Source organism: Bombyx mori, chromosome 23 (genome assembly GCF_030269925.1).
Source record: "Bombyx mori chromosome 23, ASM3026992v2".
Classification (NCBI taxonomy): Eukaryota; Metazoa; Arthropoda; class Insecta; order Lepidoptera; family Bombycidae; genus Bombyx; species Bombyx mori.
Genome location: NC_085129.1, coordinates 10970568 through 10987789, shown reverse-complemented (window position 1 = coordinate 10987789; position 17222 = coordinate 10970568). Strand labels below are relative to the sequence as shown.

Genomic DNA, 17222 nt, shown 5'->3' with positions numbered 1-17222 from the left:
GCGTCAGTGAGCAATGTGAAATTATCATAAACGATGCTTCTTATAAACTACTTTAATTGTTTTATAAGAATGTGCCGACTCGATTATTGGAATCCACAACATGACGATACTTTGTTTGTCCGTGCTATCCAATGGAATGAATGCACAATTCGATGTAATCGCAACGCATAATTTATTTTAACAACAACGAATAAAAGTTGTTTTGCATTCAAGTTTCTGTTTGCGTAAGCACCATAAAGAAGTGCAGCTGAAATCGTAGTACATGAGTCAGAATTGTTATGGTTCTTATGTAATGGCCGTCCTGGACACATGGCCCATGGGACAGGCTATAACATTATTATTTGAACGACTCATTTGAATATATGCCGCGGCTTTTATGATACGTTAGAAATGTTTTTGTTTTTAAATGTTTGCTAATCTAATATTCTCATTGCAATCGCTACCGTATGTATATTTAATGGATAGAACTTGATTAGTTTTTTTTTTATGGGATTTAAGTTAATGGTGCTTAAAATATGTACCTATTTGTCATTCATGTCGATGCAATCAGTGCGATTTTTTTTATTATATTAGAAAGTTTTGTAATACATACAATTAAAATTTTCCGTGATCATTTCCAGTATCGATGTATGAATTGTAGATCTATGTATGTAGCATTTATAAAAACGCTCAGGGTTTGGAAACTTTTTATCCTATCTGTGCATAATTTTGATAATGGAATGGAATGGAAAATGGAACCTTTGGATAAATTAAATATTTTTGTCGTTAATACATAGTTGCTATGCTGTGAATATCGCTAATCAAATGAAGGGCGTTGATTTAATGTAACTACTCGAGCGTGACCTCGTTCATTGATGGGACTATAACACAAAATCTTCTCTGAAGTATCTCTCTGAAGTTTCATCATAATCAGATGAATGATTTAGACAGAGCATTACAGTAAGTCCTATAGTAACTTTTTTTTATTGCCCTTGTATGCAGACGAGCATACGGCCCACTTGATGGTGAGTGGTTACCGTTGCCCATGGACTTCAGCAATACCAGGGGCAGAACCAAGCCGCTGCCTACCGCTAAATCCACCACGTCACCGCCTTAGGAAAAAAGCTTATACGATAATATAAAAGCCGATACGTGTTCGTTCATTTCGTTTTAATATGGGATGGGATATATGGGATTTCGTTGTTTTTGATTAGGTTATGATTGATTTCGTACAACCGTCCAACCCTTAATTTACCATTTAAAGTACATTTTTTCAAACAACCCTTAATTTACCATTTAAAGTACATTTTTTCAAACAGCCTTCCTTAGTGGCTGCTTACAACATAAAATACCTCAGCTGCCAAAATTTCAAGATTGTATCCCCAGTGACCAGTGTTGATGAATCAGTCGCTGAGTCAGTCAAGACAAGTGCATAATTGTAAATGTATAGAGATGTTCAAATTTCCACAGTCATGGTGAAAGTTATTCTTGCATATATATAAAAAAAGAAAAAGTCTAGGAAAATTAGCACCGGGACTAAAATCGGACCACAGCGCAATTTTATACTGAAATTATCTTGAACTCTCTTAGTTTTACTTTATATTAATGAAAGACGATCATATCTTTAGCATGACTTCAAAAGTGTTTATAAATTTAAGACGAACGGCAAATCTACTAGACTACTAAGTATGTATCTAAAATCTCTACGAAAATTAACGTCTATAGACTCATTTCAAAACTGCTGAGAACAAATCTAGCTATTTTTCTCAAACTTTCCCGACGTAAACATCACAATGAATAATTTCTTACATTCGTTATGATTGAATGAGTCTAGTCGTGACAATGGATTATTGGTGGACATTCGGTATCTATTGATGTAATTTATGTTGTTATTATTTATATTATTTGCTGATGTAATATTATGTCACTGTTGTTATTCTAAGTAGTAGGCACACTGATAACTATGACTAACTGTCATACAAGACTACATGTAGCTAATCTTTTAAATTTTGTTGTTCTTACTCAGGTCAGATATTAAGGAAACTAATTTGAAAGAAACTAAAAGTCGTCGTGGCCTAAAAGATAAGACGTCCGGTGCATTCGTATCGAGCGATGTAACGGTGTTCGAATCCCGCAACCGGGTACCAATTACTTAATTACAATTATTAAAATACTTGGTGCTAATATGATTTAATAAATGCTAGTAAGGACTCTCTTCAAAACCTAATTCAAAGAAAGGCACCTCGTAGACTCGGGAAGAGTCGTGGAGGCAAGTTTTCCAGAGTCGTATGTTGTGATAAAAATAGTTTCTGAAAATGCACTATGAATGTATTGAATTCTTGTAATTATTGAATATAACAACAAAATTAGGTATCTAGTGAGATCGAGTCCCCCTTGAACTTTGAACCAACCATTGTCATCTACTAATTTCTGTTGCAAAGCAATCCTCTCTTTTTTATTGCCGTGTAGGCTGGCGATCATATACGGTCCACCTGATGGTGAGTGGTTACCGTCGCCCATGGACTTCAGCAATGCCAGGGGCAGAGCCAAGCCGCTGCCTACCGTTTAATACTCTCCATAAGCCTCGTTTGAAGAAAGACATGTCATAGCGCTCGGGAAACACTTTCGGTTTGAAGGACATGAGTGGCGTGTGCATCTTCAGTCGGCATTAATTTTGTGAAGTCTATGGGCTATTGAACGTCTACTCATCTATAACACAGATAAAATGAGCTGTATTAAAATTTAAATAAAATAATACCTGCTGAGTAAATGGTAATCAAATAGTACTCTTAATGATCATGGACGGAAATTACAAGGTGTTGTTATTGCTTTAGTTCAATGTACTCTTAATAAATATATTTTCATTATATTGATCAGAGAGACAGTTGAGGTTTTGTATAAAAATATGGAAATTAAATTTGTGCGGTTGTTGAAATAAAATTCAAACTTGATGATTAGACGTGTATGACGTCATCTTAAACGTAAACATGTGTTTATATGTATTTATTTGTAAGCCTGAAATAGCATTGTGTCTACTTATTAATTTAACCAGCGAATCCCGCATACGTTTTACTGAGACTATTGCATATTATATGAATTTTTTTTATTGCTTAGATGGGTGGACGAGCTCACAGCCCACCTGGTGTTAAGTGGTTAGCCCATAGACATCACCAACGTAAATGCGCCACCCACCTTGAGATATAAGTTCTAAGGTCTCAGTATAGTTACAATGGCTGCCCCACCCTTCAAACCGAAACGCATTACTGCTTCACGGAAGAAATAGGCAGGGCGGTGGTACCTAACCGTGCGGACTCACAAGAGGTCCTACCACCAGTAATTCCGCAAATTATAATTTTGCGGGTTTGATTTTTATTACACGATGTTATTCCTTCACCGTGGAAGTCAATCGTGAACATTTGTCAAGTAAGTATTTAATTAGAAAAATTGGTACCCGCCTGCGGGATTCGAACATCGGTGCATCGCTAGATACGAATGCACCGGACGTCTTATCCTTTGGGCCATGACGACTACATTTATTTATTACATATAATAAGTACATTTATTGTTAGTAACTTTATGAAACTATGCCGGAAACTATATTTAAAGTACCAACCATAACATAATACATATTGTAATAGCTATATAATAACACTTCACACCAATTGGACAAAAGAAGACACACATATACCATTAACAAATAAACAAAACCTTTTTTGAAATTTATATTTTTTTATTATAATTTATTTTTATCCGATGACAAATTTACGATTACGATAATAGATTAGAAATATGCATACGGTTGTATTTGCGAATGTCATAGGGTTACATAATTACTGGTGGTAGGACCTCTTGTGAGTCCGCACGGGTAGGTACCACCGCCCCGCCTATTTCTGCCGTGAAGCAGTAATGCGTTTCGGTTTGAAGGGTGGGGCAGCCGTTGTAACTTTACTGAGAACTTAGAACTTATACCTCAAGGTGTGTGGCGCATTTACGTTGTAGATATCTATGGGTTCCAGTAACCACTTAACACCAGGTGGGCTGTGAGCTCGTCCACACACCTAGGCAATAAAAAATAAAAATAAAAACGCATCTTTTTTACTACCTTTGCATTGGCAGATAAGCACGTAGTCAACCTCATGAGAAATGGCCACCGGCGTCTCTAAATGTCGGCTAAGCTAGTCATGTCGCTGCCGCTATCGCTACGGATGCACAAGCAGCTCATCAGTTCGAAAGTTGAAACTAACATGTCGTTAACAACTGCAATAAATAGGCTATTAGACTATCGCTATGAGTCTTTTAATATCTTTTTATTTGCTCATAGTGTAGTAGATAGTTTGATTTGATACTGTCGATTATCTTGAAGGCATATTCTTGTAAGGAAATCGAAATAATAATTTTCGACGTCGGTAAATTTTATGTCTCACTTGAACTAGACTTGGCTGGATCTCAATTAGCGATGAAGTATTGATAGCTACGGATGTACATTGCTTTCTATGATAAATATAGTCGTCGAACCTCTATGAAATGATTGCTCTAATAACTTCGTTTGCTTCATTACGAAATTGTTAGAAAGTCAATTTTCATAACTTTAAATGGTAGGTAAGAATAAATAGTAGATAGTTTTGTTTATAGCATTTTGATAGCGTATTTCCGTTATACAAAAATTATACAAAAATGGTACTAATAATTGGTCTTTGTATATATCATAGAAGATAGAAAACTTTGAATCGCACTAACAACCATTTCAAGGTACCTTTACCTAGTATATTGTACAAATTCCCAGTAACCTTCGGATCGTCGGTCTACAAAGCATTTCGATCTATTCTGTATGTTGTGTGAAGCCCCACGGCTAGATATCCCGCCAATTTCACCAGTCAAGTAGCTATGCGTTATATTTTAAAGGATGTGATATGATAGCTGTTATACAATTGAGACTAAGATCTCACGACTCAAGCTGAGCTTTGATATCTATAGGCTCCGGTAATTTGAACGCATGATTGCTTCGCAGAATTAGGCGGGATCTGTAGTTCGACTCTGCTTTATTGTCGATGTCCACGACCGATGCTGATCACTCGTGATGGTACTCAAACTACCCCTAGGTAGTTAACCTAGGGGTAGTTTGCCTAAGCTTCTTTGCTATTACTATACTACTGTTCGATACTAATCCTAAAATTGTGCTCCAAAAAAATTAAACTTTGAAAACCTTCTATAATACAATGTAAAATATGTTACCGGATATGTTTTGTATTTTGTCTGCATTTGACCTTTAACCGATTGTTATGTTTTGGGACGCGTTGTTTCGGGTTCGAGTTCACTCACATGAGAAAATCCTTGGTCCTTATCTCGCGTTGTATCGAAATGTCGCCTATTATCTCTGTTTCGGGCACTTTCGGTGCTTGTTGGGCGCCGACAGTGAGACGTGTACGTTCCTACCATGATGGATGCGTTTGCACCGAACATGTGAGGTCTTGTGAAAGTCCGCTCGGTTGATTACCACAGCGATTTGATTGCCATTCCTACCTCTTAATTAAGATAACAAACTTAACATTACACGAAACGTTGTGAGTTTATTTGTTATCTAATGTTTTACTGTATACATAATCTACCGTCTATGTAAATAATTTACTGGTGGTTAGAGCCTCTTGTGAGCCCGCACGGGTAGGTACCACCACCCTGCCTATTTCTGTGGTGAAGCAGTAATGCGTTTCGGTTTGAAGGGTGGGGCAGCCGTTGTAACTATACTGAGACCTTAGAACTTATACCTCAAGGTGGGTGGCGTATTTACGTTGTAGATGTCTATGGGCTCCAGTGATCACTTAACTACAGGTAGGCTATGAGCTCGTCCAACCATCTAAGCAATAAAAAAAAAATTGTAGTAAAATTACTGTTAGAAAAATGAAATGTGCAACTTCCGTTCAAATATGTAAGCAATAATAATAATAATTGCGGACTTACTTCTTGTTAGTTAGATAAATTTTCCAGTAACGCCGTACAGCAGAGCTCGTCGGCCGATCTCTGAGCTGCATGAAAAATACCCGGATTATAACTCGGGAGCGATCCCGGCCGCAGATAACAGCCGCTAGATATAAATTATACCACAAACGCAAGACGCAACTAATATTAAATAAGAAAGCATGTAATTCACGGTGCCTCGATGTGCCGCGCCGAGGCCATAAAGTACACAATTTTGACAGATTTTAAATAATGACATCCGTGTTCAGGAGAGAACCTAGAAAGTTCCGTTGGAGTTGTTGAGATCCGCAGAGAAAAAGAAAAAAAGAAAAAGAATTCACATAATAATCTCGTATTTAATTTAACAATTTGTCGATGTTTCGAATGATTTATTGTTTTGTTTTATTTTATTGTACGAATATTATCACGAAACTTTAAAATAATTTGTTCTATTCAAATATGTACATGTGTACATAATGTTAATAATAAATAATTTCGCACATACTATAATGCTTAAAATTTTCATGTTGTATTATTATCAAAAGCAATAAAAGTGAAGGCATGCTTTGATGTTACGCAATGTTTGTTTTTGGATTCTAAGATCTGGCAGTCGTATTGAAATATCATAACATAAATCTTAAATGGCTTGATGAGACGTCCGGCAATAAATCAATTAAGAGCTAAAAACAATATTCAGCGCGTAAAAAAAAATCACCGCATCCTTGTTGGTGATAATTGTTTTATGTCTAGCAGTTTTTCTGCAGACTTAAACACAGAAAAGTCCGGTTACACTCCCAATAGTGAAGTTCTCGCAAGCACCAACCTTGATGATCTTTCCTGTGTTTTCTTTGAGTCGTGACTTTATGCATAATTAAAGTGTTTACTCTTTGGCGCCACACGTCGTGACCGTTTTCATTTGTTAACGTTATTGGAGTGAATAATAAAAATTCCTTAGAAACGCTTGTTAGCGTACTAGTTCTATTTGAACTTTAACACTATTTTAATTGCGGTTTCATGGTTAATTGAAAATTTGTTTTGACTTTACGATCAGAATTTTTATTGCTGTAATTGTCGTAATCATCTATCTGCCTGTTTTTTTTTTGTATACATTTTACATCGCATACACTGTTTAATGTTTTATTGTTTAAACTATTGCTACTGTGCGAATATATTATTTTATTCGTAGACAAAAAAAGTCGTCGTGGCCTAACGGATAAGACGTCCGGTGCATTCATGTTGAAGCGATGCACCGGTGTTCGAATCCCGCAGGCGGGTACCAATTTTTCTAATGAAATACGTACTCAACAAATGTTCACGATTGACTTCCACGGTGAAGGAATAACATCGTGTAATAAAAATGAAACCCGCAAAATTATAATTTGCGTAATTACTGGTGGTAGGACCTCTTGTGAATCCGCACGGGTAGGTACCACCGCCCCGCCTATTTCTGCCGTGAAGCAGTAATGCGTTTCGGTTTGAAGGGTGGGGCAGCCGTTGTGACTATACTGAGACCTTAGAACTATATCTCAAGGTGTGTGGCGCATTTACGTTGTAGATGTCTATGGGCTCCAGTAACCACTTAACATCAGGTGGGCTGTGAGCTCGTCCACACATCTAAGCAATAAAAAAAAAAAAAAAAAAAAAGACAGCACAAAATGAATCTGGACTCGTAGATAGAACAAATATGCAAAAAAAAAATGTGTGCGTGTACTAGTGTACACACGTAAGAAGTGAAACTTATTTATGGCCTTATTTTTCGAAAAATGATCTACATGCAACTTTCTAGAAATTGGTTAAATAAAGTTAAATTAGATAAAGTTTAAACAAAAGGATTTTATTATCATAGACATGAATACAAAAAAGTTAAATTAGATAAAGTTTAAACAAAAGGATTTTATTATCATAGACATGAATACAAAACAGATGGCGCGTAACGGAAAAATGTGACGCGTAACCGAAAAACGTGACGGTAAATTTTTTTCCAACGCCGATAAGGAAGTTTCACTTCAAAAAAAAATTATTTGGAAATCATTTGTCTGAATTTGATTTTTTTTTTATCACGTGCTTGATAGATTATAGGTAAGGCAACTGGAATTTTATAGTATTTACAACAACAGCCTACAAGCACTTCAGATTATCATAAATAATCGCTGATGATCCAATGAAATTTAAATTTCGTTTGAATAAAAAGGCGGTTGTGGCGCCAACGCCACGGTGACAGCCATCGCTCCAGGGGGACCCTGCACAATTAGCAGCCGTTGCGCCACTAAACGAATGCAGTTTTGCATAATAACAAGTTCCATGACGACGACATTTATGGTGCTGCTTCAACACATTTCCATATGAATAACGAAACTTTATTTCCTAAATATTTGTACACAAAATATTTGCAAGGAAATATGAATAGACCGAATTATTGGGCCACCCTTAAAAGTTATTTTAGAAAATATTCCAATACTTATAGGTATGAGGGTTTGCCGAGGTCCCCTCGCAAGAGCAAATATTAGAAGGTATTCAGTTATGACGTAAACAAACATTTCACGAAATGGTTTGGACGGACGATCGTGTCGCGTCGGCAGAAACGCCTTGTAATTCTGTTACGCCCACAGATCATGCGGTTTTAGGTGTAAAAAAATCGATTAAAGTATGGCGACACACTGCGTTCGATACATAATAATATTTCATCTCAGTCGGTGACGGGTGCCGTAGATTCTGTATTTTGTGAAATTCAATTAAATCTTTTATAGCTGTATAACTGTTGTTACGTATCATTTTACATTTCTTAAACGTCTATAATATGTAGATAGTTTATTGTGTTATACTGATATTAGTGATATTACTGATAATACATTTTCTACAATACATAATATATTCGAGAATCGTATAAAAATAGAACCTACATATATGTTTTAATTTTTAGTCTTTACGTGTTGTTTAAAGTAATGTTTTATTGTTTTAGATTTATGGATGCCGTCGATGATTTCCTGGGAAAAGACTCCGGTGAGTTAAATCTTTGTTTATACAAATTGTTAGAGCTCTTGATTACTTTTATGTCGTCGCTAACGACGGCGTGTGTGTGCCAACTCATATTGATTTTGCGGTTTTCTTTTCTTTATTACCCACAAAAGCAAAGAAAGGTTGTCGACTGCGATATGAGGTTGATAGGTGGTTAAACAATTAATAAAATATACGCGCATATCTTGAACTTACCGCATCCTATTGAAGCTGCTTTTACGTGGATGTAGGTTAAATTCACGTGCCCTCGGTAGTGTTGTTGTGTTTGAGCCGTTTCGCGTGGGTGAAGATGTTGCGGTAAAGTGTTAATGCACCATTGCCTATTGCCTAATTGTATAGCTTTACGAGACCCACCATAAAGAGTATCGTTTTCGACGAGTCTTTATGGACACTAATCGTTATTCTATTGTGGATGACGTTCCTGATAATTATAACCATTTGTGTCGAACAACAATCTCAAATGTAACTACAAAGTTTTCTCAATCGTTTCCAATTCGAAATCGAAATCGGAAGCCTATCATTTTGCATAAAATGGTGATAAATCGTGTAAAGGCGAAAATATGTTTGTTTGGTTTGTTCCTTTTTCCTGAAACAAAGAATTCAGACGTCTTTTGCCAGACCATAATTTATGGGCTGGATTAACATTTCGGAAGGTTTTTTTTTTATATGGACAATGGATAAACTGATTCACTGTATTGTTCTGAGTTAATGGATCTCTAGTTGTATGGCATCATTCATGTTGTGCTATCTATGGGTAAACCTCCTAATACCATCTGCCCATGTAAACCTTTTTTTTTTATGATTTACACAAAATATTTTACAAGTGTCAATATTTACTATATTTATTATAGTTTTATTTCAACGTCACAATAATTGTCGACGATAAACTATGTAATCAATACATCGAAATCAATAATTGACTACAATATGACAATTTAATTTTGATTGCATCTTAATTTGCATCTCGGTCCTCTTATGTCAGGATGTCAACAGAGTCGTATACGGTCTTATCAGTGACGTTCGACACAACATACGATTTCAATTAAAGACCGCTTCGATTTGAAATAGGAATGTGTTACATGTTCAAAAATTAGAGAGCCTGCACGATTTCCTCGTTACATTTGTTGTTGTCTCATTAGTATGGGATTTAAAACGAGAGAGAGGTCACGTTGAAATGGTTGATTAATACGTCATAGCAGTCAAAACTAGTAGGTTCGGTCCGCACGTCTAAGTTTATCGGCAGCCACGCTTTTAATTACAGTGACACAAATCGTGGTTATCGTTGGACTTCTCACGGTGCCGAAACTCAATATTCTGAATGTTCATTAAGTTCTAATTACGAATGGGCGCCCTTGTTTGTCTTGATCACCAAAACTAGCTTTTATTAGATTACGTGGGCAGTTTCAATTAATTGTGAGCATGCGAGTATCTGTCGGCGTTTTCATTGGTAATGGCCGGTTATCGGTGTCGCTAAGTAGATTGAATGAGATGTATAATACTGGTTTGCTACGGTTGGCGCTGGATTTATAGGAAAATTGTCGATCCGGGTGGTTCCCTTGCTTTCGTATTCAATTTAATGTTTATTAATATTGCTTGTTTGGTTTATTGCCTTAGTGATTTTAAGCTTATCGTATGCAGCAGAATTAATAGTTATTTAAAATTCATTTTGTAAATTTGTGTGTGTGTGTGTAATTGTGGCCTGTACAATTGATCTCTGCTGCAGTGGCGGCTGGTATTGATTAAGGATGGGATTAATCTAAAGAATATTTAAAGTTTCACAAAGAAAAAAAAACAAGCAATTTGTGACGTAATTTATTTAGAAATATTCATAAAGTTTTTCTTTATTGCGTTTTGTAAAGAAGGTGTCGGTCGTGCGATCGGTAGCGGGGCGCAGCGCGGTAATGCGACGATAGTCATATTTCACGTGGTATCGCACCGGAATCGCAGCCGACTCCTGATTTACAAGATATCGCTTGCACGGGGGAATGATGTTACACTTGTTACTGTTTGTATAAAGAGACGCGAATTATAAATTGTAAAATATCCGATGTTATAACGAAGTAAGTTTCAGCTGCACTTCGTAATTTGAAACATACCGGAATATGTAAACCTTACCCGTGTTTTTTCTATACAAAATTTATTGAATTGGTAGTCCATCACCACCCTGCCTATTTCTGCTGCGAAGCAGAGGGTGGGGCAGTCTCTGCACTATTATGAGACTTAAAACTGATATCTTAAGGTTGCTAGCGGCATATACCTTGTTGATGACTATGGTCTCCCGTAATCACTTAATACCAGTGAGATGATGCGTGCGATCAGCTTCCCACCAAAGTAATAATAAAAATTGTTCAACTCTTAACAATAAATCCCGACATTAGTGACGAAAGGTAGGAAATCGAGGACGTTATTCTTAAACTGAACATTAGTAATTTTTTATTGAATTGGGTCTAAAACGTTGGAAGTCGAGACCTCAAGAAGGAGGCAAATAAAAACAAAACAGGAATCCGTATAATTCGTACAAGCACTAAAACTAGCCCGCATATCAACTTTTGGTCTAGAACAGTGATTCCCAAAGTGGTCTATATCGACCCCTAGGGGTCTATGACAACCAGCAAGCGGCATACGTCAGCGAAAAAAAATTTGGGGGTCCACGATAGTGGATCTCAACACATACACTGATAGTACCTATTTACTTACATCATACTATCTTATAATATCAAGACATCATTAGCCGAGGAGATTTAAGATTAACCCTTACAAAATTCACGCCAAATTTTGATAATTTATTATTAAAGCATGTGGTTCATCCTTCTCACTAAAAATATTGACTTATTGCTTATGTTATTTTATTTATAGTTTATTTTATGTTTATTTTATGTTACGTATATTTTACATAACAGATACAAAATTTTATTTTGAGTAGTTTTAATTTAAATTCAATTAATAAATGTATAAATTAACATGTGTTTTTACTTTAAGTTTTTAACACTAAACTTTACTACAGTTAGAAATTTACAGGAAATCAATATCAGGTAAGTAGGGGGTCTACCCAACACGGAAAAACATGGCAAGGGGTCTACGACACAAAAAAGTTTGGGGAACTCTGGTCTAGAACAATAATAAAAATGGTACATGAAATAATAAAAATTCAGCGCTAAAAATTGTGTACACACTTTGTCATCTTAATTAATTCTTGACAACTGAATTTTTGACATGTGTCGCGGAAAACGTCACGTAACTGATCACACCAGTTGATTGATTGATGAAGATGACTTGTCATATAATAAAATTGATTCGTATTAAATACGTATGAAATTTTAATATGGTTTTGTTTTTATTCTTGTTGTATTGTATTATCAGACGATTTATTAGCGTGGTGGTGTAGTTCAACATCATCCCAATTGCTTTTGTATCTTCTGAAATCGGTAAGCTAATACAGACAACAAAATATGAACATGTTAGGCTCGAGTCTACGTCGAGACTCCGAACTCTCACCCTATTAGTTTAATAAAGAAGTAAATATTTTTTTCGAATGAGATAAAGGTTGTAATTTTATTTTAATATGACTAAATGACCACAGACGGCGCGGAATTTCCAAATCCGTCTTTTTATATAAGTAATTGACATTAAAATGGCACCTTATGTCTGAAGTTCATGTTTAATTAGAATGATACATTGTTTTATTCGGGTTCCGTAAGTCTGAGGTACAATTAAAACTATTTTTACAGTTTACAGTTTTCGCGTTTTTTTATTATCAGTATACTAGACTGTCCACGTCCATAAAGTCGGTTCTTGACCAGCAAAACTAAGTATTCGAAGCGTCGAACATAATATAAAGACAATAAAAAACGCAAAATTAAAGCAATTTTTAGGTTTTGATTATATAATATAATGTTTACTGTATGCACTGGGTTTGTGTTCCTAATTCTTCTTTCCTTTTGCGGGCCTACTGGAAGAGATTTCAACATGAAATAAGTAGTGCTCTTGTACTCTGTATCCTTATTGTCGTGTTTCTTCTAACAGCTGTGTGTACAAAATATATTAAATAAAAAATAAATAAAAAACTGAAACAATTATGAAATATCATAAGTGACTAGAGAAGCTCCATGATTGAATGTTTTTCATCCTCAGCACTGCTGACGTATTCGTGGCGCGGCAACGTTGAATGTGTTATGTCAATTGTTTATTTTTTTATTACCTTCGAAAGCACTGCGCTTGCTCTACGGTTATTGCACGTGATGGTCACCGACACTCATGATAATAGCAAAACGCAGGGGTCACTATTTAAATCTCCTTTTAAATCTGGGTATACCATAGCCTTCGGGAAACTCCTTGGACGACGATAATTCCATGGTCAGATTGTTTTCACAATGTCAAAATAATATACAGTAAAAGGTCTTTACACGCTGGGTATAATATGTTCCGTAAATATGCCGCGAATGCATGAAACCATATTCGGTTGGATACCTACATGTTGGAATATTTTTATCATTGTGCATATACGGGTGTACATATTAGATCCGAGAAAAATTAAATATTTAGCCGCGAATATATAGGACTTGGTTCGTATTTCTTTAATCCGCGAATAGTGAAAACGCGAATGAAAGAAGCGCGAACAAGGAGCTTTTACTCAGTTTTGGATTTTACGTGATTTAATAACTTGTTTTGGTCATTAATAATAATTATAACCTCCGATTTAACGAGAATCATATCATATCTTCGCAATAGTTTTGAATTACATACGGATGCTATAAATAGATTATGGATGAAATTCAGTGAACGCTATCTTTCACATATTTTGCAGTGAATGAAATATGAATGCCAACGGTACGCAATTTATCTATAAAATTATTGAGCTGACATTACGAAGAAATGAGTTTTCTCCAAGTTTGAAAGTTAGTTGATATGTAACCAGAATAATATATCGTTGCTTTTCAAGCAGTTCTCTTACTTACAACTAAGTTTATTGAAGACAAAGTTGCAACTTCGAAACGTCTTGCACTTGTGATAAATGTTATTTTGAGAATATGTTTGTTCATCCTTATTGGATATGATAACGCTATTTAGTCATTGGCTCTAATATATTGTGCACTTTGTTTTGTAAATATTGTGTTGTTTTCTACGTTAGTTGCAATTCGCTGTGCGGGCGTTTCGTATTTTTTCCTTTTTATTTCTAAAACTTGTCCGAAATAACATTAAATTTTATATCATGTTAATGAACATATTAATTTACCTAAAACATTATTGATAGACATTATTTAAATTTCACTTTATAAAAATACCAAAATGAAAAGAATGCGGTTCGACTGCGACAATTAATATTTTTAAATACCTAATCAGTCATCTAATCATCGCATCGACGCCTACGCGCGGTGTCGCCACGCTATGTGGTAATACCTGGCGAGCTCTCATACACGTAGTTAAGTAGCTTTGTCGATGATTACGGCTGTTTTGAGGGCTTTGTGTATCGCTATTTAGGATCGTTTTCGTCGTAACGTTTTAATGAATTGCGTTTTAAATTTTACGTTCACTTTAGTCTTTTTAATGGATACAATTATTTTGATGCCTTTCATGTTTTGTTTAGGTGAATAACAGCGAAAAGTTTTAGTGAATATTGTATTATAATAGTGTTTATTGTTATTAGAAGAGATAACGTCTGTCACTTATTCTTTTTTGTTTGTCGAATACTTAGCGTAATAGGTATAAATGTAATGGTGGACTGTGGAACCTATGACTGTGTGTGGTAAATCCTAAAAGCTGATTACGATGTAAGACTCAGGCGTAGGCGAATTGTCGCGTATCGATAAAGAAACACAATGAATCGATTGTTGACAATCGATAGATACGCAATGTGCTATATTGGTTTACTCGTGTGATTTAGTAAACGAATGCAACATTCTACATACGAATGCGAATGACTTGACAGGTTTCGGTGCTTTTGGGTTTTCCTAAATCGATTCATCGAGTCCCATAGTATTATTTAATAATATCATTTACTAGCATAACTCCATTTCTTTCACGAAGTTTGTTAATAGCGATTGACATATTTACATTACATTTAACGTTATCGTGACGAACTCTAATTAAATTGAATACTTGTACGATAAGGTTTGAAATAGTTTGCGAGTGGATCTGTTGACTTCCTTTTTTTTTAACTACACCTCCTCCTCGCGTCGTTTTCCTCATTACTGAGGGTCGAGACTCCCCCGCTGCATCAGTTTCTCCCATACGACTTCCCTCCATCTGCCGCGATCCTTTGCTTCATGAAGGGCATTATGGAAATTGATGCTCAGAGAAGATCGTACTTGGTCCGACCATCTCGTGGGACTGCGTCCTCTGGGACGTTTGCCATCTACCTTTCCTGTCACCATCAGCTGTTCAAGATTGTGACCCTCTTTACGAGCAATATGTCCGAAGAATTCCAGCACCCTACGAAGGCATATAGTGGACAGTCTGGCTTTAACTACACACAAACACTTTAATATGTCAGCAAATTAAATAATTTGACTAAGATACTTCTGTCTAAAGAAACGTTTTAGCGCTTGAATTTTTGCCTATTTCCCAATATTTGAGAACCGTTTCGGCTTAGCTAATTATCTTCTGTTAGAATTGCCTTTTCTTACTCATTAATTTATCATTTATTGTACTGGTATCGTGTGACACTAACAACTAACAAACGGAACTAGATCATGACATGTAAAATGCATGTTTTGAAGTCAAAATATTCTATAACTGTATCACGAGCCCCCTGTATCAATTGCTTGACGGAGCCCAAAAATATATCACGGACTTAATTGTACAAAATAGTACTATCCGCCTTGAGATAATAATATGATTATCAATTACTAGCGACCCGCCCTCGCTTCGCTTCGGAAATATTAAAACACACATGAAACCAAAAAAAAATAATAAAAAAAGTAGCCTATGTTCATCAGGGACAATGTCGGCTTCTAATGGAAAAAGAATTTTTCAAATCGGTCCAGTAGTTTCGGAGCCTATTCGAAACAAACAAACAAACAAATCTTTCCTCTTTATAATATTAGTATAGATCACAGTCTAAGGTTTTCCTGCCCATCAATCGGCAACTTCACGACTGTTTTGGGACAGAACTACGCATGAAATGACGGTTGAAAGACCCCTCCAACTCACACTAACGCTAGCTAAAAACTTGAATGCAGTAATAATTACCGATTTCATTTTCTACTACGTAACGGTGACACTTGGATTGTTTATGCTAAATAATAAACGACGCCCTCTTTTGATACCTTTTGTCTGGTTTATTTGAACCTGTCTGGTTACCAGTGTTTATTTTCTAGCGAGTTTATTACATTGTGAACGCAATGCACGCTTTCTATGCTAATTAACCGATAGACATCTTCGGTTTAGTGATGGGCTGTATCTCATTTGAAAGTTTGTTATTATTAAAAAGTCTTCTACGTTATGAAATAATTTTAATTGAGAATAAATAAAAACTAATTTATCAGTCTATTATGTTTTTATATTGAGAGACAGCTTAGAAAAATGATGTTTGAATGATGTCCACTTCATATAATTTAAATATGGTATTTTATCGAATTTGTTACATCTCTAACAATGATCTTAGCGAAAGAGTGTCGTCGTGTTGTGACTTATTTGCATGTGAATAGGGAACCGTGTAATAACTACTTGATTGACATTTCAAGTGTCACCACTTACTAGTAGGAAGGAAACCTGCCGCATTGTCATTGTTCGTATACCTGTAAACGTCGCTATCAGCTGCACCAGACCTTCAAAAGTTGTTTCGTAATTTAAATTATAAAGCCTTTTATAATTGTAACGAATAAATCAAAATGTTGAGACAGCCGTGTAAGTTCTTCTGCAATTATCATTTGTTTGTTTCTTTAATTGAATACGGGGCTCGGTTAATTAAGTTGCTTGGCGATAGGAACGCTTGATGGATTGTCGTAAATGGAATTGTTTTTCTACATGTTGACGTGGGACTGTTCGGATTTGCATGTATAATGGCTCAGATGCATTTACCTCTCGTCGCTGTATTGGATTCTTTTTGTGAATCGTTTTTTGATTCGTGCTAATTTTTAACGTGTATGCGTCTCGTTGGCTTCTTGAATAGATTAATAGTAATGCTTAAGAGTTACGCTTAATAATGTTAGCGAGAGCGTTTTATGTTTTTTTTTTAAGTTAAAGTAAATAAGATTAAAGGAATGAACAGACCATAAATTGACTGACTTCTTTTGCGTACATTAAAATGTTTGGAATAACTTATGTAAAACATATTT

The 17222-nt window shown here is 35.6% G+C and overlaps 1 protein-coding gene across 1 annotated transcript in view; it reads left to right on the top strand.

The window, feature by feature from the left end:
• Ptp-h (protein tyrosine phosphatase) overlaps positions 1–17222 on the top strand; it is a 64699-nt gene that overhangs the window by 44295 nt on the left and 3182 nt on the right. Inside the window, 1 exon segment of the mRNA NM_001043503.1 lies at positions 8891–8931. Within this exon segment, the coding sequence (NP_001036968.1) occupies positions 8891–8931 (41 nt within the window).